Source organism: Mytilus galloprovincialis, chromosome 2 (assembly GCF_965363235.1).
Source record: "Mytilus galloprovincialis chromosome 2, xbMytGall1.hap1.1, whole genome shotgun sequence".
NCBI classification, from domain to species: domain Eukaryota; kingdom Metazoa; phylum Mollusca; class Bivalvia; order Mytilida; family Mytilidae; genus Mytilus; species Mytilus galloprovincialis.
Window position 1 is genome coordinate 26,923,137 of NC_134839.1, and position 25,306 is coordinate 26,948,442.

At 34.9% G+C, this 25,306-nt stretch overlaps 2 protein-coding genes across 3 annotated transcripts; both read left to right on the top strand.

The window, feature by feature from the left end:
- Positions 1 to 2,236: 2,236 nt before the first annotated feature.
- Positions 2,237 to 10,390, top strand: LOC143063274 (uncharacterized). Of its 2 annotated transcripts, none has more exons than XM_076235320.1 (3): positions 2,237 to 2,358; positions 6,410 to 6,499; positions 8,354 to 10,390. In XM_076235320.1, the coding sequence occupies exons 1-3, from the start codon at positions 2,320 to 2,322 to the stop codon at positions 8,624 to 8,626; spliced, it is 402 nt and encodes a 133-aa protein (XP_076091435.1). In that variant the 5' UTR covers positions 2,237 to 2,319; the 3' UTR covers positions 8,627 to 10,390. The 2 variants fall into 2 exon arrangements, with proteins under 2 accessions (XP_076091435.1, XP_076091436.1); XM_076235321.1 differs by lacking the exon at positions 2,237 to 2,358 and adding an exon at positions 3,539 to 3,643.
- Positions 10,391 to 21,468: 11,078 nt separating this feature from the next.
- Positions 21,469 to 24,797, top strand: LOC143063275 (actin, adductor muscle). The gene is made up of 2 exons (XM_076235323.1): positions 21,469 to 21,768; positions 23,392 to 24,797. Exons 1-2 carry the CDS (start codon positions 21,643 to 21,645, stop codon positions 24,394 to 24,396), a joined length of 1,131 nt encoding a protein of 376 aa, XP_076091438.1. The 5' UTR covers positions 21,469 to 21,642; the 3' UTR covers positions 24,397 to 24,797.
- The last annotated feature ends 509 nt before the right edge of the window (positions 24,798 to 25,306 follow it).

Consider the following 25,306-nt stretch of genomic DNA (forward strand, 5'->3'; position numbering starts at 1 on the left):
CACTTATGTAATATTAAGTCTCATCTTCAGAACAGATAATCGATTGCCAATAGGCAATAGAACACATGTGCGGACAAATAAATTTCGTTGTGCTTTAATCTTATGTTTTATGGGCTCCTTATTTCAAAGTATTTTTCCTTGGGTGTAAGAAGACAACTATTTTTGAAACAAGTTAAGTATATATACTATATACAATGTTTTGCAATTGAACAAATAGATAGACAATGAATTATATGATATACATTCAAGGTACGAGTCCCAGGTTTGGATCTTTATTTAAAAAAAAAGACGAACATGCACTTTGCATGCGAGCCAAAACAAATGCACATCTGCTCAGAATGAAAGTAAGAATTAAATATAAGCTTTGATCCACATTTAAGACAAGTCTTAGCTTTGATCCACCTTAAGACAAGTTAAGCTACAATTTAACTTCATTAAACCTTTTACATCTTCACACATTAATTTTGTGTGGTGTACAACCCCTTTTAAAGATTGAACTAATTTTCTAATGCAGAAGTTTTACTTTATTATATAAGAGATAATTTAAAAATCGTTAATGTTTCCTTATTATGTTTGAAACAATTGTTGTTGGACGTTAAACAACCAACATTCAATCAATATAACCTCAATAGTTTTCCAAAAAAAACTCATGAACTGTTACGAAGAGATATAAATAGTATTTTGACAAATCTGCCAATCAGAATGCTGTCCCCATCAGAAAAACATACCATTCGATCAAGAATAACTGTCCAATCGGCAAAACCAGAAACATATCATTGGATCTGTCACAGTGTCTATATAATAAACCAAATTTTTCCCAATAAAGGGGGGGCCGGGCCCCCCAGGCCCCCCCCTGGATCCGCCTATGGATCAAGAATAACTGGTTAAACATACCATTCGATCAAGAATACTAGTAACTTTCCCCATCGGTAAAACCATTTATATTATGCTCAGATTCTTGGGGTGACACCATTCTATTAAAAATAACTGCCTTCATTCATAAAACATACCGTTCGATCAAAAATAATTTTCCCGGTCAATAAAACATACAATCTGATCAAGAATAAAAAGCCTGAGTAAAAGTTGAAGGAACACTGCTAAGCTGATCATACTGAGTGATCATATAATTTATCATGATAAAATTATCACAAATCCACAGTTTAGTTACCTAGTATCAATACATTATCATAATTCATAAGTTGTCCTAAATATTTCATTCAGATGTAGCGCAATCCTAAAATAATATCTGAGTAATCATTTAAAATATCCTATTGATATATAAATAACTCGTCTAAAAATATCTATTATATACCAGTTCTACGAAAATGAATAAATACCTAAGAATCAGTACCATATATGGTGAATGTAATATTTTAGATAATTGAACAAATACTATAATGGGACAGAGCCAATATATGTTATATTGAGTTTTGACATAATAAAACGGTTAGTGAAATATAGCCATTTATGGACGTCTATCGAAACACCAAATACGCTATAAATAAATTCGTATGTAGACTATGTATACAAAAGTTGATCTAACTACGGAAGCCGTAAGGGGACACACAAAACATTAGAAAATATTTTTTTTAATTCGAGATCACGATAAAACATTACCGTTTTACCGAGATCTCGATAAAAAATATATCGTTATCTCGATAAAACGAAATTGTTATATCGAGATCTCGATAAAAAATATATCGTTATCTCGATAAAACGAAACTGTTATATCGAGATCTCGGATTATTAAATCATTATCTCGGTTTAATATATCGAGATCTCGATAAAAAATATATCGTTATCTCGAGAAAACGAAACTGTTATATCGAGATCTCGGATTATTATATCGTTATCTCGAGAAAACGAAACTTTAATATATCGTTATCTCGAGAAAACGAAACTGTTATATCGAGATCTCGGATTATTAAATCGTTATCTCGGTTTAATATATCGAGATCTCGATAAAAAATATATCGTTATCTCGAGAAAACGAAACTGTTATATCGAGATCTCGGATTATTATATCGTTATCTCGAGAAAACGAAACTTTAATATATCGTTATCTCGAGAAAACGAAACTGTTATATCGAGATCTCGGATTATTAAATCGTTATCTCGGTTTAATATATCGAGATCTCGATAAAAAATATATCGTTATCTTGAGAAAACGAAACTGTTATATCGAGATCTCGGATTATTATATCGTTATCTCGAGAAAACGAAACTGTTATATTGAGATCTCGGATTATTATATCGTTATCTCGGATTATTTAATCGAGATCTCGGATTGTTAGTTATCACGTGTGAACTGATTACAAAATGGCGGATCAAGAGGTGGCAGGCAACCCGGCGGAAGGAGTAAGTATGATTTGTGTGTTTCAAAGTTTGTTTGAATGACTGTTCACTCGATATGCATGATAAAGAAGCCCGGAAAGTTACTTCCAATATTTGATGTGATCAGGATGTTTCACTATTATAGGTGCATTCACATAGGAATATATGATACGGGTAAGAAATCTGTATGGCAATATGTGAGTGAAGCAATTTCACAAATTCGTCAATTAGTCAATTTTTACAGTAAACAAACATGTCTTATGTAGAACTTGTACTGTTACATCACTGTCCTAGGTTAAGGGAGGTTTGGGATCTGGCTAACATGTTTAACCCCGCCACATTATGTATGTATGTGCCTGTCCCAAGTCAGGAGCCTGTAATTCAGTGGTTGTCGTTTGTTGTTGTGTTACATATAGAAAATAAGAGGTGGTATAATTGCCAATGAGACAACTCTCCACAATTAACAACTATAGATCACCGTCCGGCCTTCAACAATGAGCAAATTCCATACCGCATACTCAGCTATATTTATTTTTCGTTCATTTATTATACATTAATTAGGCCCTTAGTTTTCTTGTTTGCATTGTTTTACATTTGTCATTTCGGGGCCTTTTACAACTGACTATGCGGTATGAGCTTTGCTCATTGTAAAAGGCCGTACGGTGACCTATAGTTGTTAATTTCTGTGTCATTTTTGGTCCCTTGTGGAGAGTTTTCTCATTGGGAAGCATACCACCTCTTCTTTTTTTATATGCGTATTTTGCGATGTACCTAAACTATTTCAGTCAAAAATATAGACCCTATATATAGTTATGAGCTATGATATATAAAATCGATTTCCAAAAACTCTTGGTAAAAAAGATATACATATAATAGCTTGAAAATTCTGAGACAAGTGCCTATGGTGAGTGTCAATGTATTTATGGGTTCGTATATATATGGTATATGAGGCTAATAAAGTTATTTCTCTTTTAGTGTATTACTCAAATTCTTATTTTATTTCAATGTGTTTTGTTTTGTTTCGGTTATTAATTCGTTTCGTTACGTTTCGTTTTGTTTCATTTCTTGTTTTAATGGGACCCTAACATGCATGCATTTAATTATGCAAGCATGGTCCTGTATTGTTTATTTAAGTTTTGGGATGGTTAACTTTCTGTTAGTAAGACCCGTTACGGCCTGTCTTTGAAACTGGATAGGCAAATGCTCACATTAATCTGTCACGGCCGAAACAATGTGCTAATATGTCCTCCTCTACAGCATACCTTATGGTGATGCTCCTTAGTAGGAGGTATTATACACATACAATAAGGTTCGTATCTTTCCCCTTTATTATACTTTCCATGAACTAGGTATAAAGACATGTTAGAATATAGCGTATTTTTCACCACTATTTTTGCAGAAGTTTGCAGTCACTTCGACACATTCAAGATGTTAAGTGATCAGCCATACTAAGTTTTATAAAGGACCGACCATTTAAATCTTAAACAGGGGGGCTTTTGTTTAAAGTTCCGAAACAAACAACACTTATTGCGATCCTGAATTTTCAGGAAAAAGACTAGTCAAAATAATTATGACGTCTGGCAAGGCTATTTTATTTTTTTTTCTGGGACGCCTTTCTACGTCTATGACGTCTGGCAAGGCTTTTTTAATTATTTTTTTTTCCTGGGATGACTTCCTACGATGTAGGATTAATTAAAATAGCCTTGCCATAGGAAGGCGTCCCAGAAAAAAAATTAAAATAGCCTTGCCAGACGTCATAATTATTTGGACTAGAAAAAGACTAATTTGATAGAGGATCTTTTCTGAGGTGGCATTATTATGCTGTATGCAAAGATCTTTCATACAGAATAATAATGCCACCTCAAAGAATAATTAAATGTTCTGGCATTGTCTCACCAACGTTATAAATCCTTATTCTTACTGAGAAAAATAAATCAATCCCCCCCCTCCTCACCCCGGCATTTCAAGTTAAAGGGTAACTGGACCGTTTCACTCTAGTTACATGTTCGCCCTGGCCTAGGTCAGTTTGCGGTGGGTTCGTTCGCCCATGGATTTCGTTCGCCCTAGGTTCGTTTCCAATTAAAAATACTTTAGTAATTGTGAAGTCAGCTTCAACTTTTTCTAAAAACCCTGTAAGTTATATATATCTTTAAGATCACCCTCTGTGTTTAAAAGCAGATTTATCTCATTTGGAAAGGAATATGAAAGAAAAATATTATAATTTGTCTATTATATTAAAATAAGATTATTAAACAAAGGAATCTTAAATTATTGATTATCCCTGAAATCATTTTAGGGAGTTTGTATAATAATCATTAACATGTTCAGTGAGTATGTAAAATCACTGGTCATTTTCAGGGATTATATATAATTACTAATGATTTCAGTGATTCTACATATTCCCATAAAAATCAGGGATTCTACATAATCCCTGATTATACAAATTCACTGTAACATATATACATAGACATGATACATGTAGATATAGGAAGATGTGGTGTGAATGCCAATGAGACAACTCTCCATCCAAATAACAATTTATAAAAGTAAACCATTATAGGTCAAGGTACGGCCTTCAACACAGAGCCTTGGCTGACATGGAACAGCCAGCTATAAAGGGGCCCAAAAATTCGTAATGTAAAACCATTTATATATTATGAAGAGAAAATACATGGTGTCTGTTCTCTCCGAGTTAAGGTATAAAATGTATAAATGTGATCAAATACAGAACACGATAAGTCACGACACACCTTGATTTAAAGTCTCAATACAGTAAAACAACTTTATGAAGGGGAAAAAATCACAAAGCACACAAACGTATATATATACATGTAAAACAATTTAGACAATACAATAAAATTGTATCACAGTGATTATATAACTTGCAGATAAATTAAATGATAGAAAATATACAGCAAAAACAAGATAAAAAGTTGGTGGAATTTCCAACAAACAATAAAATATATGAAACATGTATGAAACATCAGAGTGAACGGACATAGGACAAACAAGAAGTAGAGTGAACAGGTCCTAGGGCAACATGAATTAGAGCAAACAGACCCGGATTCAAGTTCAAATATCCCTAAAGGACCGACCATTTTAACTTCATGGGGCCTGACTATTTATAATATCCTGAAATTTGAGGGGGGAAATTATTTGTCCAGGAAGGGTGGAATAAATTGATCTCAACATGCTCAAAGAGAAAAGTGGGCCTCAAAGGTACAGACCATTTGATTTTTCTGAGGGGGGAGGGGGGAGGCATCTGGGTTTTCTTAGATAAAATTATTCTGGCCCTAAATTTGCTGGGGAAAAAAATCTGGGTCCACATGAAAAGCCAACCCATCCCCCCACCCCTGAAAATCAAATGGTCCATGCAACAGTTCTGCCCTGCTCCAAAATAGCTGGATTAACCGTAAATTCCTGTATCTAGGGAAAAACATGCTTTGTTTCGATGTGTGCAATAAATAAATAAAATTTCACGCACTGAAATTTTCTGACTCAACAGAGTTTTATTTGCCTACGGTCCTTTCTGTCCATGTGCATTCATTGTGACATGTCCACAATCTATGTGCCATCCCGGTTCCGTCAATCTCTGAAAGCAGAGGACTCCCTAGATCCACATTCTCACTACTGACCTACAGAACTAGAACTCTGTGCTATGGATATTGCGGTTCCGTGTGCCAGGATACCCGGCGTGAATATGAAAAAGTCTGAAGTAAGCATGTTTAAGTCAGTGCTGGTTGAGTATAACTTAATCAGCCATAACCCCAAAAAGTAAAGTAAAGTTTTCCATACGATTATCTGTTTCTCAAAATGGGGAACATCTTTTCTCCCATTGTTGGCGAATTTCCATATTTTTGCGCAACGGCCTGATTTAATATTATTTAATTGAATTCAAAGGTATGTGTTTTCTCCATGGAAGAGTTATTGCCCCTGATAAGCGTTATTTGTCGATTTTTTAAATTTTATTGTTTTTATTTATTGACTACTGCCCTGGATTTTTGCTCATCAGTTCGGTAATTTTGTTATTACTCTTGATGTTATTATCATATTGATATTTGTCTTTGTTTTACAGAAAGAAATGGATGACTACTGTGAAGTATTTGAATTTTTAAGAAATGGAAATGCATCAGATGAATCAATACAAACAATTGGAGAAGAGAAGGTACATTATCATTATTACATGTATATTCACATTTCAATACACAATACTACATTATAATTGGGGGTACTTTATACTACCTCAGGCATAGATTACCTTAGCTGGATTTGGCAAAACTTTTATGAATTTTGGTCCTCAATGCTCTTCAACTTCGTACTTTATTTGGCCTTTTTAACTTTTTTGGATTCGAGCGTCACTGATGAGTCTTTTGTAGACGAAACGCGCGTCTGGCGTATATACTAAATTTTGTCCTGGTATCTATGATGAGTTTATTTATACTTTCACAGTTTTAATCATGTTTATAAGCTCTTTAAATTATTTTGCTGGAAGTTTTATGGTATACATTACAAATGTCTGTCTATTTGTCATCCACATGTCACACTGTTAATTAAGACCACGCTGACTATCAACGGGAGCCCTAAAGTAATTAGATTGTCAGTCCGTCCAAATTGTGTCCGCTCTACATGATTGTTAACCAACATGAGAAAGTGTGTTGCAAACAAGAATGCATATAATATGCATATGAATTTAAACCAATTTGTGTCCCCACCACAACTTTCTCTTGTGAGCTCACCTGGACCAAAGGTGCTTGTAAGCTATTGTCATCACTCAATGGTGTCCATTTTCTTTATCTGTTAAGTTAACAAAAGTATGAAGCCACTAAAGGGATTTAGACGAAACATTGCCACAATCCTCTTTAGGGTATATTTTCTTAAAAAATTGTGTCGCACATAGCCATTTTCCGAAAAACATGGCTGCCGTTACTAAAAAATAGACCTTGGAGATGTGGACAGCCTATTTGGCCATATCTGGGACTATTATACTAAAAAATAAAAAAAGGCAAATCCAAACTATCACCTATAAATATGACTTTACAACAAACCGAACTTGCGTAATTCTTTTCAATCAAAAGTTATAAGACATTTTATGAATCATATACTTTTTTCCACATCGTCCCCACGCTATTTTAATCCTGAAAATTTCAATGTTTATATGTTAATTTTTACAATTAAGGCGGGATTTGGTGATTTATATTAACTGTCAAAGATCGGGATATCTTTTATCATTAAAGTAATCATGTTTATGTTAAGGATAATCATTACTAATACATTGTAACTATAAAATAGAAAAACAAATTACCGAAATTATAAGATCAAGGCACGATGTCACTGTCAAAACAATATGGCGTATCAATAAATAGCGCAGGTAAAGTCTCGTTCTAACGGCTGTGATGTAGATATTATTACACTGATTGGTGTAACGGTTTCCAATCCCGTTAGTATTATAGTCCCAGGCCATGTAGAGACTAAAGGAGTCAACATTCCTTCTACCAAATTAGAAGATCTGCTAAAGTCTCCATTGTACGGCAAGTCGTACGACAATCCCTTATTTGGGGTTTATCCCCTTAAACTTCAAAATTGACCATATTTGCTGTTAATTGCATATATTTTGAAAATGGTATTATTAAAGATTATTACATGGCATTTTCCATATCGGCCCAATTAATAGCCAAAGACTCTCATATCGGACCAAGGGCTTTAGCCCAAGGTATAGATATGGGTCAAGGGCTGATAATAGGGTCGATATGGAAAATGCCATATTCTTCTTCTTCTTTATTCTTTCCTCCACTATATAGATCTGGAGTACCAATACTTGTGTAGTGTAGCATGGGTAAGCAACTGAGTAATGTAAGCAACTGTGTGCATGTACAGGAATAATTTACAGTGAATAATAATCTATTTATCACATATTTAGCAATTGAAAAAAAATGAGCTAAAAAGTAAACATTGAATAAAGAGTGTTTAGTTGTTTAATTTCTTTGTTTTTGTACATTTGTTCTTCATTCTTTATTGAAAGCTCAAAGGGAATGACAATGCCAAAAAGCAAGAGAGGAAGATTGAAATTGGGTGGTTTGATTACGATTACAGAAGTAGTGAATATCGTCAAGTCAGGACACTAAATGGTGGAGGCGTAAGATACATCAATGCACCGAAGACCTGGATGCAAGATGATATCCTGCAACATGGGAAGAAGGTATTTTTCCTGAATGGCAAATCGAAAAGAGGAAACGTAACAGATTTTCAATTTGAAGTCAGAAATTTTATGGGAGGCAGAATGGACAATGATTGAACAATTGGAGACCTATATACTTTGACAGGATCAAAACTTCTACGATTTTACATATACAGCAAGAAGTTACCAACAACTGCTGTGGGCTGTTCTGAAATGGAATCTCCATCCGATGATAGTTTACCTGATCACAAATTACTACAAGTAAATAAACAAGTCGCTAACTTATCTTCTGATCCATCAAATGAATCACCTTCAAAGACTTCATCATTAACTCCACAAACAGTCCAGCTAAGAGTTCAAGAGTTTATGAAGACAAGAACCCAACAGTTGCAAAAGTGATGAAACTTCTAAAGTTTCCTGATGTTCTTGAACTCAAAGAACAGATTGTGGCTGGTTATCTTTAAAAGTTTATAAAAAGTTTAGACGAGAAAGGACTTCAAAACTTTATGCGTTTTTGTACTGGATACAACCTCATGTGTTACCAATTAAATGTAGCATTTAGTATGCTTTCAGGTTTTGAGAGGAGACCCACAGCTCAGACTTGTGGGAATATGCTACAACTGCCATCTTGTTATGAGTCTGTTGCTGACCTCAGAGAAGACTTTATGAACATATTCAAAACAAACATGTGGGAGATGGATTATGTTTAGTCACTTCTTTGATTGAAGTTTGGACATTCCTTTCTTTTGCCTTTATCACTTACATTCAATAAGTTGGTATTGTATGATTTCATGTAATGATTCAAAGAAGAATCAACAAAATGTAAATTTGTCAGGGACTAAATGCACATTGTTTAACCATGCTTACATCAATGCTAGATCACTGCAGCATCCTTTAAGTGACTGGCCTGACTGAATCTAGATATGTTTAACTGAAGATTATAACTGTAGAGTGTATACTTGTCTCAACAAAATAAACATGCATGGTTCAAATGGCATTAAAATATGTCATTTGAAGTTAATCCCACCTCTTGCATTTTTAGGTCACCAGTCTGAAAGTATTATCGATATGGGTCAACTATCCATCATAAACATATTAAAATCTTTGACCCTGTAAAAATCAAAAGGGTCCTGATCTTAACTAGGTAAACATAATCTAAAGGGTTTACTAACAATGTTCAAATGGCTTGAAATAGATCATGAGGTTAGACTCAGTATTTGTAAAGCAGTAAAGCTATCAAAATATTGGTCAGCATATTAATTACATTGCTCCAATGTCTCGTCTTGGGAGATATGTCCCTTTTTTGCCTTTTTTTTTAATAAGCTGTAGGAGTACTTTCTGAAAGTATCAGAGTAGTTTCCAGCAACTGGAGTAATTTTAGGCATGTAACCAATAAATAACCTTTCCACCATTATTTTAACTCGTTGACACTTTTATTCAGTGTGAATTACACTTTTTTTCTGAGTCAGAGGTATTCCTGTCGAAATTTTGTTTTCATTTTTTTCAAATTTAGACCAATTTAAATAAGATCATAAAGTTTTTAGCTTTTTTTCTTTATTAAAACTTTAATATCATATGCACTGAATGTAACTTTTTAATGTAAATATTATTAAGTAAACATGATTAAGTTTGCTTTTCAGTTCAATATATAAAATGTACTGAGTATGATGCATTACTGAGAATGGCCTGAGCCTGTATTCATAAAAATACTGAAGTTAAGATTTCCATTTAGAGTACCAGTAGACGTCCATTGCTTATGAAGAAAAAACTGTCCTTTACGAACAAATATAACCTTAAGATGTGTTATGCATACGGGCCCCCATTTTTCAGCTTTATATTATTTTGTCAGTTTTGTTGACCAAATAAAGATATTGAAGGAGATTTCATGATATTTATTTTTTAGCTTAGTATACCTAGCCGAAGACTATTTGTGCTTTTGCTTTCCATCGTATGTCGCCCGCTGTTAATATTCCGAAAATTTTCTCTCAAAAACCACTGAAGGGATTTACTTTGAACTTGGCACAGTCTATCTTTCATGTCCTTATGCTACATTTTAAGCTCACCTGACCATCAAGTTGCATCCGTCGTCCATCGTAATCTTTTCACATTTTCATCTTCTTCTTTGAAACCACTGGACGGATTTAAACGAAACTTTATAGGAATGTTCAGTTGAAGGTTCTTTACGAACTTACTTATTTTTGTTCTGGTCCAATGAAAAACAGGGTCGCTATAGCAAATCTTAGATTCTCATTGGCCGATTTTCTAAAATCTTCTCCTCTGAAACTGTTAGGCTAAATGTTTTGAAACTTCACAGTGATGACGAACGACAGATTTATTTGCTAATTTAGTTGCATGGGAATATTTGAAAGCTTCCGTCCTTCCACCGAAACATTTCTTGTGGACACTCTAGAATCAGCATGCTTCGTTTGATGATAGTCCAAAACAATATCACGGATGCTTTTGAATTCAAAGTCAGAGGTCAAGGTCGCAGTAATACTTGTAATTGTTTATGTTGTCCATATCATCCCTTTGTGGACACTTTAGAATCAACATCTTTCAATGAGTTTTGACGAGTTTTGATGATAGTCCTTTGTATCTACTCGGAAGCTATCGATTTTCAAGGTAAAAGGTCAAGGTCTCAGCGTGGGAATGGTGGTGTGTATGCGGTGAAACGTTAGTCTGAATCATGCTTTACAGCGTTAAGAGTCGTTACTTTCAGGGTTTTTGTCTCGCCAGCGACTTCTGTCGCAGAAAGCGAGACTTAGGAATAGTGATCCGGTGGCGTTAGCGCTTGATTTAAAAGCTTTATTTTCCAGAAGGTAGATGACCTGGATAATTCATACTTTATATATAGATCACAGGGACTTGTTACAATTGCCGGGTTTACTATCCATACGAACCCCTAAAAAAACACAAGGGAGGAAGCTCATTTGCGACAATGCTTCAAATTATTGCTGTAAAATTTTTCTAAGACTTTCACTTACTTTGTGACCTGAATAAATCTGTTCCCACTTGAATTATCTCTTCAATGACATATATTTATTACCTTAAGTAACCTCTATAATTATTGTAATCCTTAAAACAAACTCGACATTTCTGAAATAGAACGAATCGAGGCCCTAAATTTGAAAATGAAAGTACTAAAGCGACACCTACCGGAAAATATATTTTCGGTTCTCTCGAAAGTTTACCACAATATGACGATGAAGTACAGTGTGTACCTAATAATTCCCGCCAATTTTTACATTATTGAAATCTAAAATACAGTAGACTTCCGAAAAATAGAACATTTATGGTAACACCCGAGAGTGCCAAAAATATATTTTCCGTTAGGTGTCGCTTTAGTACTTTCATTTTCAAATTTAGGGCCTCGATTCGTTCTATTTCAGAAATGTCGAGTTTGTTTTAAGGATTACAATAGTTATAGAGGTTACTTAAGGTAATAAATATATGTCATTGAAGGGATAATTCAAGTGGGAACAGATTTATTCAGGTCACAAAGTAAGTGAAAGTCTTAGAAAAATTTTACAGCAATAATTTAAAGCATTGTCACAAATGAGCTTCCTCCCTTGTGTTTTTTTAGGGGTTCGTATGGATAGTAAACCCGGCAATTGTAACAAGCCCCTGTGTATAGATGCCTTATGTTACGAACTTTTCGTCTGTCATGACGATTTTCCTTGTCGTCATTTCCATGGTTCAGTAACTACTTGAGAAAAAAAATCTTTTTCTTTTGCAATGATAATTTCTCGCTTAATATAAGTAATAGGATACCCGTATATTTGATATGTACTACCTTGCAAGGTCCTCATGTCTGTCAGTCAGTTTTCACTTGGCCTCGACATCATTGCATGGATCAGTTAACAAGGTTAATGTTTGTTTATGTGTTAAAGATTTGTTTTTCGTTCATTTTTTTTTTTCATAAATAAGGCCGTTAGTTTTCTCGTTTGAATTGTTTTACAGTGTCTTATCGGGGCCTCTTATAGCTGACTATGCGGTATGGGCTTTGCTCATTGTTGTACGATGACCTATAGTTGTTAATGTCTGTGTCATTTTGGTCTTTTGTAGATAGTTGTCTCATTGGCAATCATACCACATCTTCTTTTTTATAAGTCCATATCTATAAAGCAATAGGTCTTCTATAATTGGTTGTGCAATGATTGTAAGTTGTTCATGTCCAACTGGCAGGTGACATCTGACCGTGACCTCATTTTCATGTTTCAGTGGTCAAAGTATATTTTTTTTTTGTGTTTTGGTCTATTTTGCAGATACTATAAGTATCCAGTCAATTATATTTGGTGTATGGAATGTTTGTAAGGTGTACATGTCTGTCTGTCAATAATAATCTGACCTTGACCTCTTTTTCATGGTTGACTGGCCAAATTAAAAATTTGTGATATGGTCTATTTCTCAGAAGTCAATTATATTTCGTGTATGGATTCCATTCTGGCAATAATCATTTGACCTTGACCTCAAGGTCATGGTTCATTGGCCAATGTTACATTTATCTGATTTGGCCTCCTTTCAGATACTAAAGGGATAGTATAACTATATTTGGTGTAGGGAATAATTGTAAGGTGTGTATGTCTGTTAAGTAGGTGTAAGTTGATCTTGACCTATATTTCATGGTCAAGGTTATTTTTTAAGAGGTTTATTCGGAGATACTTTTAGCAATAGATAAACTAGATTTGTTGTATGGAATGAGTGCATGAACTACATTTCTGTCTGAAAGGGTTTATCTCACCTTCGTCTCATGTACATTGATCATTTAAATGTTAATTTATTTATAATGCTTGTGGTTTAAACTTGTTTTTTTATACTTACAACATAAGTTATATTATGAACACTTTAACAGGCGAGACATTTCAGTGTGTCCACTCTTTTTCATACGAATCGAAATGTTGCTCATAGTGCTCAAAGCTATGCTAATACGACTCCTGTCTATTTTTGAGGAATTTTGGACACAAGACACAAACACCTAACAAGTGAGTGAAAGAGACCGAGAGAGTCGTTGCTCGCAGGGTACCTCATACTACTCGTATGGTTGCTCATACGACTCGTGGCTTTTTCGTATGACTCGTTGGCTTGCTCATACGACTCATGGTTACATTTTGCATCGGCCACAGTCTCTCTTCTCCTCCTTTGCTGTCAAAATAACGCCAAAAGTAGGAAAAGCAAGGTTGTGAGCACGGATCAGAGCAGTGTAGATCACCGGGGGTACCGGGAATAGGAACGGAAAAGAGCCCATTGGAGCGAGAAATAAAAACAAAAGACAAAGGTGGGGATAAGTTGTGAGGGGAGAGCTATTTTGAGCGAAAAGAAGAAAATAAAAAGGTTGGGATACGGTGCAAGAGAGCGCAAAAGAAGAAGAATTTTTTTTAGCAAAAAGAACAAAAGACCAACGTTTGGATACGGTGTGAGATAGAGCAAAAGAAAGAGAAGCATTGGAGAATATCGCAGAGAATTGACATACGGAACAAGATGGAACAAGTGTAATTAGCAAACAGTTGATTGACAGTTCAAGTATCAAAAGACCTATATATGTACGCACTCGGTCTGATATACAACAAAAATCCTTAGCATGGTTATTTCCACGTATCATTTTGGAACGTTTACAAAGTCAAAAGCCAAGATCTTTATCAAAAAAAAACTACCATATTTTGTACCTGTGTGATAGAAGAACATCGGTTACACCCATTTTCGTAAGGTACTGCTTTGTATATCACTACATGCAAATACAAAAGAGCGAGAGCATAAACCAATTTATTTATTTTGTATCTCTTTCATTTTTATACCTGTTGAATAAACCAGCGACGCAAACTTAGGTATAGCGCTACTGACTCGTCGACGTTTTCGGGTGGTTTCAGTAGATTTTCCTCCATGTGAATGCATCCCAACTCAAAAATCTCTTCTTCGCATGGGTACTCGTCCTCTTCGGCGCATTCTGATCGACAAAAGTGTAGCACGTCGTCATCGACCTGTCGAATATGCTCCTCAGCATTGAACAAGTCGGGATAAAGATACATGTTGACAGGCCGTCCATGAAAAACATACTCTCTACTTCTCCTAATATAATGAGTGTTCCATACCTGCGCAGTGTCATCTAGTTCGTTCTGTAAAAAAGACAAAGCCATTTTTCATTTTTAATCAGGACAAAAGGCCAATCAAATCACAAGATTTTCAAATGCAATCTGATTAAAATCTTCCCCATTAATTGTACACTACCGTTAGAAGTAGGGCTGATCAGTTTGTTCCAAATGTCCCTGTAAAAATCCAATCTTGTTGGCGTAATTGTCTTCTCTAGGTTCTGATTGGCAAACATACATTAAGACGAAACGTAGACTGAAAGTATATGTGTCATTCTCAAAATATGTCCAGATTCAACAGCACACGATTAAAAGGTGGGGGAAGTGGGTGTTCCGGGTATGTGCACCCCCTTTTTTTTTGGAAAATTTTGTTAAATTCATGTGAAATATAGGCCAAAATCGGCAAATAGTAGCCTGGCACACCACCACCCCTCATTTGTTCTAGCACCCTTCCTTTTCAAAATTCTCGGATCGTCCCCCTTAGACGGATTTGTTATCACATAAGCAACACGACGGGTGCCGCATGTGGAGCAGGATCTGCTTACCCTTCCGGAGCACCTGAGATCACCCCTAGTTTTTTGGTGGGGTTCGTGTTGTTTATTCTTTAGTTTTCTATGTTGTGTCGTGTGTGCTGTTGTTTGTTTGTCTTTTTCATTTTTAGCCATGGCGTTGTCAGTTTGTTTTAGATTTATGAGCTTGACTGTCCCTTTGGTATCTTTCGTCCCTCTTCTACAATTTCTCGTTACCGAGAAATCCTAATGTGGGTAACTTTTTTCTATGATGTTATTTTTTTTTCTGTTCCAGATCACATTTGATATGTATGTCGTTTACGAGTTTATACGTTAAAATAGGATATTACTTATTACAAAAACTCCTATACGTTACAATCATTAGAAGTCAGGTACAATTTATGGAATAAATGCCAATCAGATACCAAATCATCGAACAATTAAAGCGTGACATACAGAGGCCGCCATGCAGCATGTACACCATGTACGACCGTCTATGTATGGTCCCATAGGGCATCATGAGGATATGCCAACTTAACACCAAGGCAAACCAAATGAGAAACCTTCTCCCAGAAAGAAATTAAAAGATTAATTCAAATACAAACTCTGACAAATGTTCCTGGCATAAGACAGGCGCACACTTAAAAATATGAGGCGGGGTTAAACGTATTTAATGCAGCCTGTCCCTGATATACCAAGATGAGAATAACAATTTTGAACAAGTAAAACGTACAATCTAAATAAGAATTAAAAAGGATCCAATTCATCGAGAAAAATCATAGACAATTTACCATGTTTACAGAAAAAGAAGACAAAACATAAATAAAAAGATTCACAAGAGAACACTCGCTGTTGCTGACAGGCAGCTCAGACAACCTAAACGACTGATAATAGAAAAAAAAACCCAAGCACCTCGATATCAAATCCTTCATCCAAAAATAAATTAGTCAAATGAAGATTACTGCGATGAATACGGAGTGACATTCCAATGATTTAGTAGATACAGTAGATCGTGTAATGACCTAACTGATAACTAAAATAAAACAATTTTGAAGTGTAAGCCAATTACGTAGTTATGCTCCAAGCAACGTATCAAATAATCTATATTTTCCCTTAAAATACCGTTTGTGAGGGATTGATTAAAAAACATAATACATTCCTTATATCAAAATAAGAGTTTTTAACAAGTAAAACGTACAACAAAAATTGGTATCAAAAAGGATCTTTCAAAGAAAGCCTATTGCCATGAGCTCATATTGGAAGGTAAAATATTTCTACAAATAGAAAAGAAAGGTACCTGAAGTAACTGCATGCAACAAAATTGAATTAGCTTAATGTCAAGTTTGTCTCCTGAAAATTGACCTCGTTCCTGAAGGCCTTTCATCGCTGATATCCATACTTGACAGCACTTCTTTCGCAAAATGCCCCACCAGGACTCAATTCTAGTGTTCATAGTGCTTTTTCCGTAAATGAAAGGTATTGTCACTTCATCTCCAGCAAACAACGTCTGCATTACTGCAACCAGCCCATTTTCTGTGCCCATATCACCTCTCATGCTATATGGATGACCTCTATGCTCTTCTATTGCGTCTATAAAATACCTAGCTATGACTTTTGGATTACTACTAGATCTACCAACTTTGAGCCATATTATTTTCCTGGAAAACCCATCGATGCAAGCATTGATGCATAAGCCATATCTTTTCAATTTATCGTAGGAGTCCAAATGCCAACAAAAATTTGGCCCCCTTGAAAAATATTCTCTTCTTTTTAGTCTTCGCCGGGCTCTAAGATATACCCCCTCTGGATCAATTGTGTTAAGCATGAGGCTAATGTGGTCTCTTTTTATTTTAAACCCGTGCCGCTTACACTTCTGATACATCCAACGATATCCATGCGCTGGTCCGTATGAAGTGACTTGCGTATGAACAAAGTTAAATACAGATCGAATATTTGAGTAGTCTTTTCTACGAGCAAGATTCATTTCTTTTAAATACCTCTTAACCTGACGAAGTGATATACTAATGGCATGATTCATTTGTAAAATCTTGACAATATCTCTATAAAAGAATTCCATTTCAAAATATCTCTTCACCAAACGAAGCACGTTTACCTACAAAAGAAACTGTCAAGATCAAATATTTTTGTATATATCTATAATACTAAAATAACGAGGTCGAATTTGTCAGCCGTCATGGGGTAAAAATGACAAACCAAAGAATTCAACTTTATATATAGCTATAATATTAGAACAATGGTGTTGATTAGAATTTACACAACTCCAGACCCGTTTGTTTTCCACATAACATTAACAAGTTCCGGGTAGAATCCGATATCGATATAAATAATACTAGAACACACCCGCGAAATCGCGGGCATTCAGAGCGTAGTTTAAGTATGTAAAGTGTTGTTGGAAGAATTTTGTGAAATATTGAATGTCTGGAGAATTTCAGCAAAATTATCATAAATCATAGGCTATTGGGGACAGGAAAATTTTTTTTTAATCCCTCCTCCTTTATTTCCAAAATTCCCAATATGTGGTTTTCTATCAATTTCAATATGAATATACATTTAGTATGTTATGAACATTTAAGTAAGGAGCCTGTTCTTCAGTGGTTGTCGTTTGTTTATGCGTTACATATTTGTTTTTCGTTCATTGTTTGTACATAAATAAGGCCGCTAGTTTTTTCGTTTGAATTGTTTTACATTTTCATTTCGGTGCCTTTTAAAGCTGAGTAAGCGGTATGGTCTTTGCTCGTTGTTGAAGGCCGTACGATGACCTATAGTTGTTAATTTCTGTGTCATTTTGGTCTCTTGTGGAGAGTTGTCAACATGGCAATCATACCACATCTTCTTTTTTTTTGTAATCAATGAATTTTGTAAAAGATTTAATGACTGGAGAATTTCAGAAAAGGTATCAAAAGTGCACATGAATAATTTTAGCGCTTATCTGTATATTATGAACATTCACTATATAAATAAAGTGTATTTACTTTCAATTCTAAGTTTTCTAATCGATCCATGGTGGTCATTGATATAGTATACAGACCCTCTCTATTTAATAAACTCTGTGACCACCGTGGATAGTAAACTTGAAAATGATACCAGATAGAATTCTGAAAATACACTTTATACGTAGTATATGTATGTTCAAAGTATACAGAAAAACGCAATCCGGAAGTATAATCTGACTTAAAATTTTGTCCAATGACGGGACAATATCCGGATGCCCTTTTTCTCGATTTTCTCCCAAAATAACTCAAGCTGAATAATCATATGAATGGATGACAAATGCGACTATGCACTGTACCTATAGGACACAGAGGCGTGTTGATTAATTTATTGTGGAAAGAAGAGAAGCGACACCCAAAATGAGGTCTTCTCGTTTAATAGTATAGATATTCACCTGTTACCTATTACCTTATCTGTACGTTGCGCATCTTACAGGCGCACCACAAAACGGTGTATTTAGGATTTTGCTATATACACGGGTCATAATCAAAGGGTTGACACTTCTAAATTCAATCATTGTCATATTGTTCCCTATTGTAGTATTTTAATCAGTATGACTATCTAAGATGTCAATACGAATACAAAAAATCTGGACTTAAAATAAGGCGTATAGGTAGTTTTCGATTTGTTAGCCGGCATGACTTAAAACAGCGAATCAAAGAATTCAACTTTATTTATAACTAATATAGGACAATGCTGTTATTAAAAAATACTCCAATATTACCAATAACTGATAAAATCCAGGTCGACGGGTTCAAACAGAAAGATTTTGAAAGCAGAGAAAACTGTGAAACTTATAATCGGCATGACTTTATCAGATGACAATACTAGTACTAAAATAAGGCTTACGCATAGTTATATACTTTAATTCAGTCACGGACCCGTGATATCACGGGTGTGTTCTAGTATATACAAATGTTATGACTTTGGAACTTTGTTGTAATTTTTGTCTTTTTGTCTACATACATGTATAGCAGATCTTCCGATTATCCGACTATAGAATTCAAAAGAAAGAGTTCCTCATATCTCATTGAATTGATAAAATGTTTACCCAAAGGATTACTATACACATAATTGATAAAAATTGGGATGAAAATATAATCCTTTTTAGCTCACCTAACTGAAAGTCAGTGTGAGCTTTTACCATCACGTTGCGTCCGTCATCCGTCGTAAACTTTTACATTTTCACCTTCTTCTCTGAAACCACTTGACGGATTTTGACGAAACTATGCAGGAATGTTACCAACAATCCTACCTTTGTTTTGGTCCAATTAAAAACATGGCCGCTACAGCAAATCTTAGATTATGAGCCTAGATCGTTCATATGACGGTCAATGGCACATTAAACAGATGTCAATATTTCTTCTAAACGATGAACAAACACAATCAAAACATAAAAATGTACCTCCTCTAAAGTTTGGACGCTGATTTATCAACCCATCAAGAAGTACTGTCCCTTTTTCTACCTTCCTGACGGAAATGATCGTGTTCTTCAGTGTTTACAGTATGATTTCTAAGAGAACTTTACCATGTTTTGTTTATACTGTAAACATTCACTAATTGACGAATTTGTTCAATTGATTTATTCAGATATTGCCATACAGATTTCTTACGCATATCATATATTCCCAGCTAAATGCACCTATAATAGTGACACATCACCATAACATCATATATAAAACAAGCTTTAAAACACACAAATCATGCTTACTCTTTCCGCCGTGTTGACTGTCACCATTGTGTAATAAGTTGACACGTGATAAGAAGCAATTAAATAATCCGAGATAACGATATAACAATCCGAGATCTCGATATAACAGTTTCGTTTTCTCGAGATAACGATATAATAATCCGAGATCTCGATATAACAGTTTCGTTTTCTCGAGATAACGATATATTAAAGTTTCGTTTTCTCGAGATAACGATATAATAATCCGAGATCTCGATATAACAGTTTCGTTTTCTCGAGATAACGATATATTTTTTTATCGAGATCTCGATATATTAAACCGAGATAACGATTTAATAATCCGAGATCTCGATATAACAGTTTCGTTTTCTCGAGATAACGATATATTAAAGTTTCGTTTTCTCGAAATAACGATATAATAATCCGAGATCTCGATATATTAAACCGAGATAACGATTTAATAATCCGAGATCTCGATATAACAGTTTCGTTTTCTCGAGATAACGATATATTTTTTATCGAGATCTCGATATAACAATTTCGTTTTATCGAGATAACGATATATTTTTTATCGAGATCTCGGTAAAACGGTAATGTTTTATCGTGATCTCGAATTAAAAAAAATATTTTCTAATGTTTTGTGTGTCCCCTTACGGCTTCCGTATCTAACAGTACTCTGAAAGATATTGAAAAAAAAAAAATTCACAGCAAACTGAATACATAGATATAAGAAGATGCGGTAAGAGTACCAACGAGACAACTCTCCATCCAACATGCATATTTTTAAAGTTTCCAATCAGTGATTAAAGACAAAAAAGATGTCAGTATTTTTCAGAATAAAAACAACAAATACATGTAAATAAACTCAAATTTAGTGAAGATATTTTAATGTGAAAGAGTTGTGAACTTAGAACCTCAGAATATACTGAATCCAACCCCTCCCCCTTTACTTTTCATTACGTGCAGCATTCGGTTACGAACAGAGTGCATTTGTCCTGTCGTCAATTGCTCATTAACGTACATGCAACTAACATATATGATTTTTCAGTTTTGTTGATCCCTAGAACAATCAGACCATCTTACTTCAGAAATGTTCAAAAACATCCCCCTTTTTCCTCTCGCGGTACGTTTTCTTAACGTGCAGGTATTGATTTAAAAAGCTTTAATAATTAATGTTAATCTGAATAGATTTTATTTTAAAAATTTGAAAAATAAACTTTCTTTTATCTTTTTTAAAAACATGACAAATTTGAAAGGTATTACTTGTTCATTCGCCTATCACTATTACTCGCGTCCAAAAATGGGGTTTACAATGTAAACAAACATGTCAGCCTCCATAGCGGCATACGATTTCTTTTCATTTCAACATCCTGATAAAATAAAACAATTGCAATACCTTTATGTATTCACATTTTAATTCCAATGTATATGTTGACAATCTTCGCACTTTGTGAGGTAATAAAATATCTTTTCTCTACACAAAATATCAAAACTAAGTGGGTTCTGTCTTTTCATTTTTGAAAAAAGTAACTCCATCTTTGTTTGCCTGGAAACCCGAACGCCAATGATCGGAAGTGATGCCTGCCATATGTGGCTAACACATGCATCTTCGGAACTTCCGATCAAAAACGGAAATCGTCGAGCGACTTCGGCAAAACTTTGCCAGTACGGGATTTCCAAATATGGCAAACGCAGTCAATTAATCGTAGTAGTTTCTTGGAAAGCTTTGATCGCGTTGCATAAAAGCGCGTGTGAGTAAGACACTTCACCAGTTTGTTGTAGAAGTCAGGGTGAGATACTCCTCTTTAGCGTTTAGTATAACTTTATAAAACAGACATCATGTGTGACGACGAAGTAGCCGCTTTGGTAGTAGACAATGGATCAGGAATGTGCAAAGCTGGTTTCGCCGGAGATGATGCTCCAAGAGCCGTGTTTCCCTCCATCGTTGGAAGACCAAGACATCAGGTCAGTTTTCTTTTGACTTTATATTTATATGAAAGAACAGCAATATTTCAAAGTTGACTTTTTCTACTTTTTACATTTGTATGTTTTTCGCAATTATGTTTAAGTTGACTTTTCAAAGTTTCTAATTACTAGTATAGTAAATATCAAGTAAATGTTGAATAAGTTGACACGACAGAGTGTACATAATGATAAAAACTTAATAAAAAATTCAAAGACAACTTGGTAAATTATGTTTTGTAGATTTTAAACTACATGTATAATTAACTCGTATTATTCATTCGTGTCATTTATGAGAAATGGACCATATTCTACACATTCTTTGTATTTAAAAATTATGCATGACACATCAAACGATGTGTTAATTAAGTAATTTATACATCTATCGAGTCTTCTCTCTGTAAATATTTTTTAATGATATAAAACATTTTAAAAGCAAAAGGCAATTATCAGGCGCTTTGTCTAATTAGCCTTGAATTTGATACCCTAACCACGTGTGTTGCCCACACCCAAAGGCGATGATGACTGCAACATTCCAAACGACGCAAACTTCATTACCAAATATGGCTATCCCATCTGCTCCTACCATGAGGTCATGAAAGTATTTCAAATTTTTGTAATGTGCAGTTTTGACATTTGAACTGAACAGATTATTGGATGATTAACATTCCAAATTTCTTTTTGTTATTTTAATGTTTTATGATGAGATAATTGATAATTTAGATATCATGCGGCTATGATTAGATGATGAATTTTCGAATGCACGTGTTATCCTACTAGAGAAAATTTACTTACGCTCAATCAGCATTTTCTTACTTATCAATGAATTTTTGTTGATACTATTATATCATTATGCAACTGATAACTTTTCTAAATCAAACATTCAGACATTATTTTTTTGCTACACAACAAGACATGATAGATAATTAATTACGACCATTGCCTCGCTTGGAAAGAAAAGTTGTGACAAATTGATTATTCTTTAATTTGTTTTCATGTTTTGCATTGCGGCTCGGGGGCTTGGGGAAATATATTAAATAAGTTAACTACTGTCCTCTTTCATTGACAATAAAACATTTCTATGGTGTTATCATTTAGTCCTTGACACTTTGATGGCGGAGACCAATTTAATCATATTACGGTGCTGTATAATATAATTAGATTCTCTAACTTATTTGATTGCCCTATTTTTTAATATATATTTTGAAAAAAAAGAAAAATTAAAAAAAAGAAAAATGATAAGGCGCGAGGAATAAGATTACAAACGAACATGCATATATTCTTACTACAGCACGTTCAACTTGTTTTACGCCTAAACATACATTTTGACAGAAAAAAAGCTTCAAACTTCTGTAAATCGGCCGGACTATGCAAGTAATATCTTCCACTGGACGTTTAGCAAATTGCCTACTTCCACGTCCTCCAGCCTTAAGTCGAAAGTTATTGTTTTATTGGCAATCAAATCACATTTCCTTGTGTCTGCTTTTAGTTTGATTATTCCATGACATTCACAAATATAAGCAAAATATTAGGATCATTATAGATACATGATGTACATAATGTTTTTGTTAAAATTATTGATGCAAACTTCGTCATGTTGAACTTACACCTATTTTCTGTTTACAGGGAGTCATGGTTGGTATGGGTCAGAAAGACTCCTACGTAGGAGATGAAGCCCAGAGCAAGAGAGGTATCCTCACCCTGAAATACCCAATTGAGCACGGTATCGTCACAAACTGGGACGATATGGAAAAAATCTGGCATCACACCTTCTACAACGAACTCCGTGTTGCCCCAGAAGAGCACCCAGTCCTTCTGACTGAGGCTCCACTCAATCCCAAAGCCAACAGGGAAAAGATGACCCAGATCATGTTCGAGACCTTCAATGCACCAGCCATGTACGTCGCTATCCAGGCCGTACTCTCACTGTATGCTTCCGGTCGTACCACTGGTATCGTACTCGACTCTGGAGATGGTGTCACACACACCGTACCAATCTACGAAGGTTACGCTCTTCCCCACGCCATCCTCCGTCTTGACTTGGCCGGTAGAGATCTTACTGATTACTTGATGAAAATCCTCACCGAGAGAGGTTACTCATTCACAACCACCGCCGAGAGAGAAATCGTTAGAGACATTAAGGAAAAATTGTGCTATGTTGCTCTTGATTTCGAACAGGAAATGTCAACCGCCGCTTCCTCATCTTCCCTAGAAAAGAGCTACGAATTGCCCGATGGACAGGTTATCACCATTGGTAACGAAAGATTCAGGTGTCCAGAATCACTATTCCAACCATCCTTCTTGGGTATGGAATCTGCTGGTATCCATGAAACCACATACAACAGTATCATGAAGTGTGACGTCGATATCCGTAAGGACTTGTACGCCAACACCGTCTTGTCTGGTGGTACCACCATGTTCCCAGGTATTGCCGACAGAATGCAGAAGGAAATCACAGCACTTGCTCCAAGCACAATGAAGATCAAAATCATTGCCCCACCAGAGAGGAAATACTCCGTCTGGATCGGTGGTTCCATCTTGGCTTCATTGTCCACCTTCCAACAGATGTGGATCAGCAAACAGGAATATGACGAATCTGGCCCATCCATTGTCCACAGGAAATGCTTCTAAACTAAATTGTTTTCTAGGACTTATATTAATTTATTTTCAAATTTCGTTAAAACAAAAAGCTTCGTGCTTGGTAACATGGACTTTAATTTATACAAACTGTCTTTAACCCTTTCAAACTTCAGATCTGTATTAGCATTGAGCTAACGGTACTTGTACAAATATATGACAGTAAATTATTATTTGTTTTATGTGAAAAAGTCTGGTGGTTCAAATGCAAGAATGTGGAGAGTTGAATGTGAAAAAGACTTGTAAAAATACTAAACAATCCGGAAACATATCTCAGGTCTCCAGGGGAGATAACTTTCTACAAAATTTGATGTACATGTGGAATAAATCATCTGCATTATTGTGATAAAATGACCTTTATACATCCAATTATATTAAATCTTATAAAAAAAGAATATCATTCTCATATTCAGCCGAGAGTTCTGGGAAAATTTATACAGCTTCAACTTAGTAGACCTACATTTCAAAATTAGCTTTATTAAATTTGGAAATGTATGTTCGAAATTTAATTTTGCTGCATTTTGAATTGAAAACGGAAGTCATACACCTAACAAATATTTGAAAAACATGTACAGACACACCAAGGTTGTGGTCCTCGACTATGAGAAAAATGGTAGAAAATTCGAATTGGATGAATAAGTCTGCTTAAAAGTTAGTATTTAGGTTATGGTCTTTGACTATGAACAAAAACAGACTGAAGAATGAGATAAACATGTCTGCCTTATGTGTGCCACAACCTGGAATATTTGTTGAATTTACACCGACACTATTCACTATATACTTTTGTTCCGAAATTAAGTTTGGTTTTCTGGATAAACTTCATTTAGATTAATGTGAAATACTTTTTGTTTCCTCAGTTTTCAAGGTTACATCTTGCTTGTTTGGTATCGTTGTGTTGACAGTT

Coding starts and splice junctions, on each gene's coding strand:
- LOC143063274 (XM_076235320.1), top strand. CDS start 2,320: ATGGCGGATCAAGAGGTGGCAGGCAACCCGGCGGAAGGA. Junction 2,359..6,409: donor CAGGCAACCCGGCGGAAGGA/GTAAGTATGATT, acceptor TTTGTTTTACAG/AAAGAAATGGATGACTACTG. Junction 6,500..8,353: donor AAACAATTGGAGAAGAGAAG/GTACATTATCAT, acceptor CTTTATTGAAAG/CTCAAAGGGAATGACAATGC.
- LOC143063275 (XM_076235323.1), top strand. CDS start 21,643: ATGTGTGACGACGAAGTAGCCGCTTTGGTAGTAGACAATGGATCAGGA. Junction 21,769..23,391: donor TTGGAAGACCAAGACATCAG/GTCAGTTTTCTT, acceptor TTCTGTTTACAG/GGAGTCATGGTTGGTATGGG.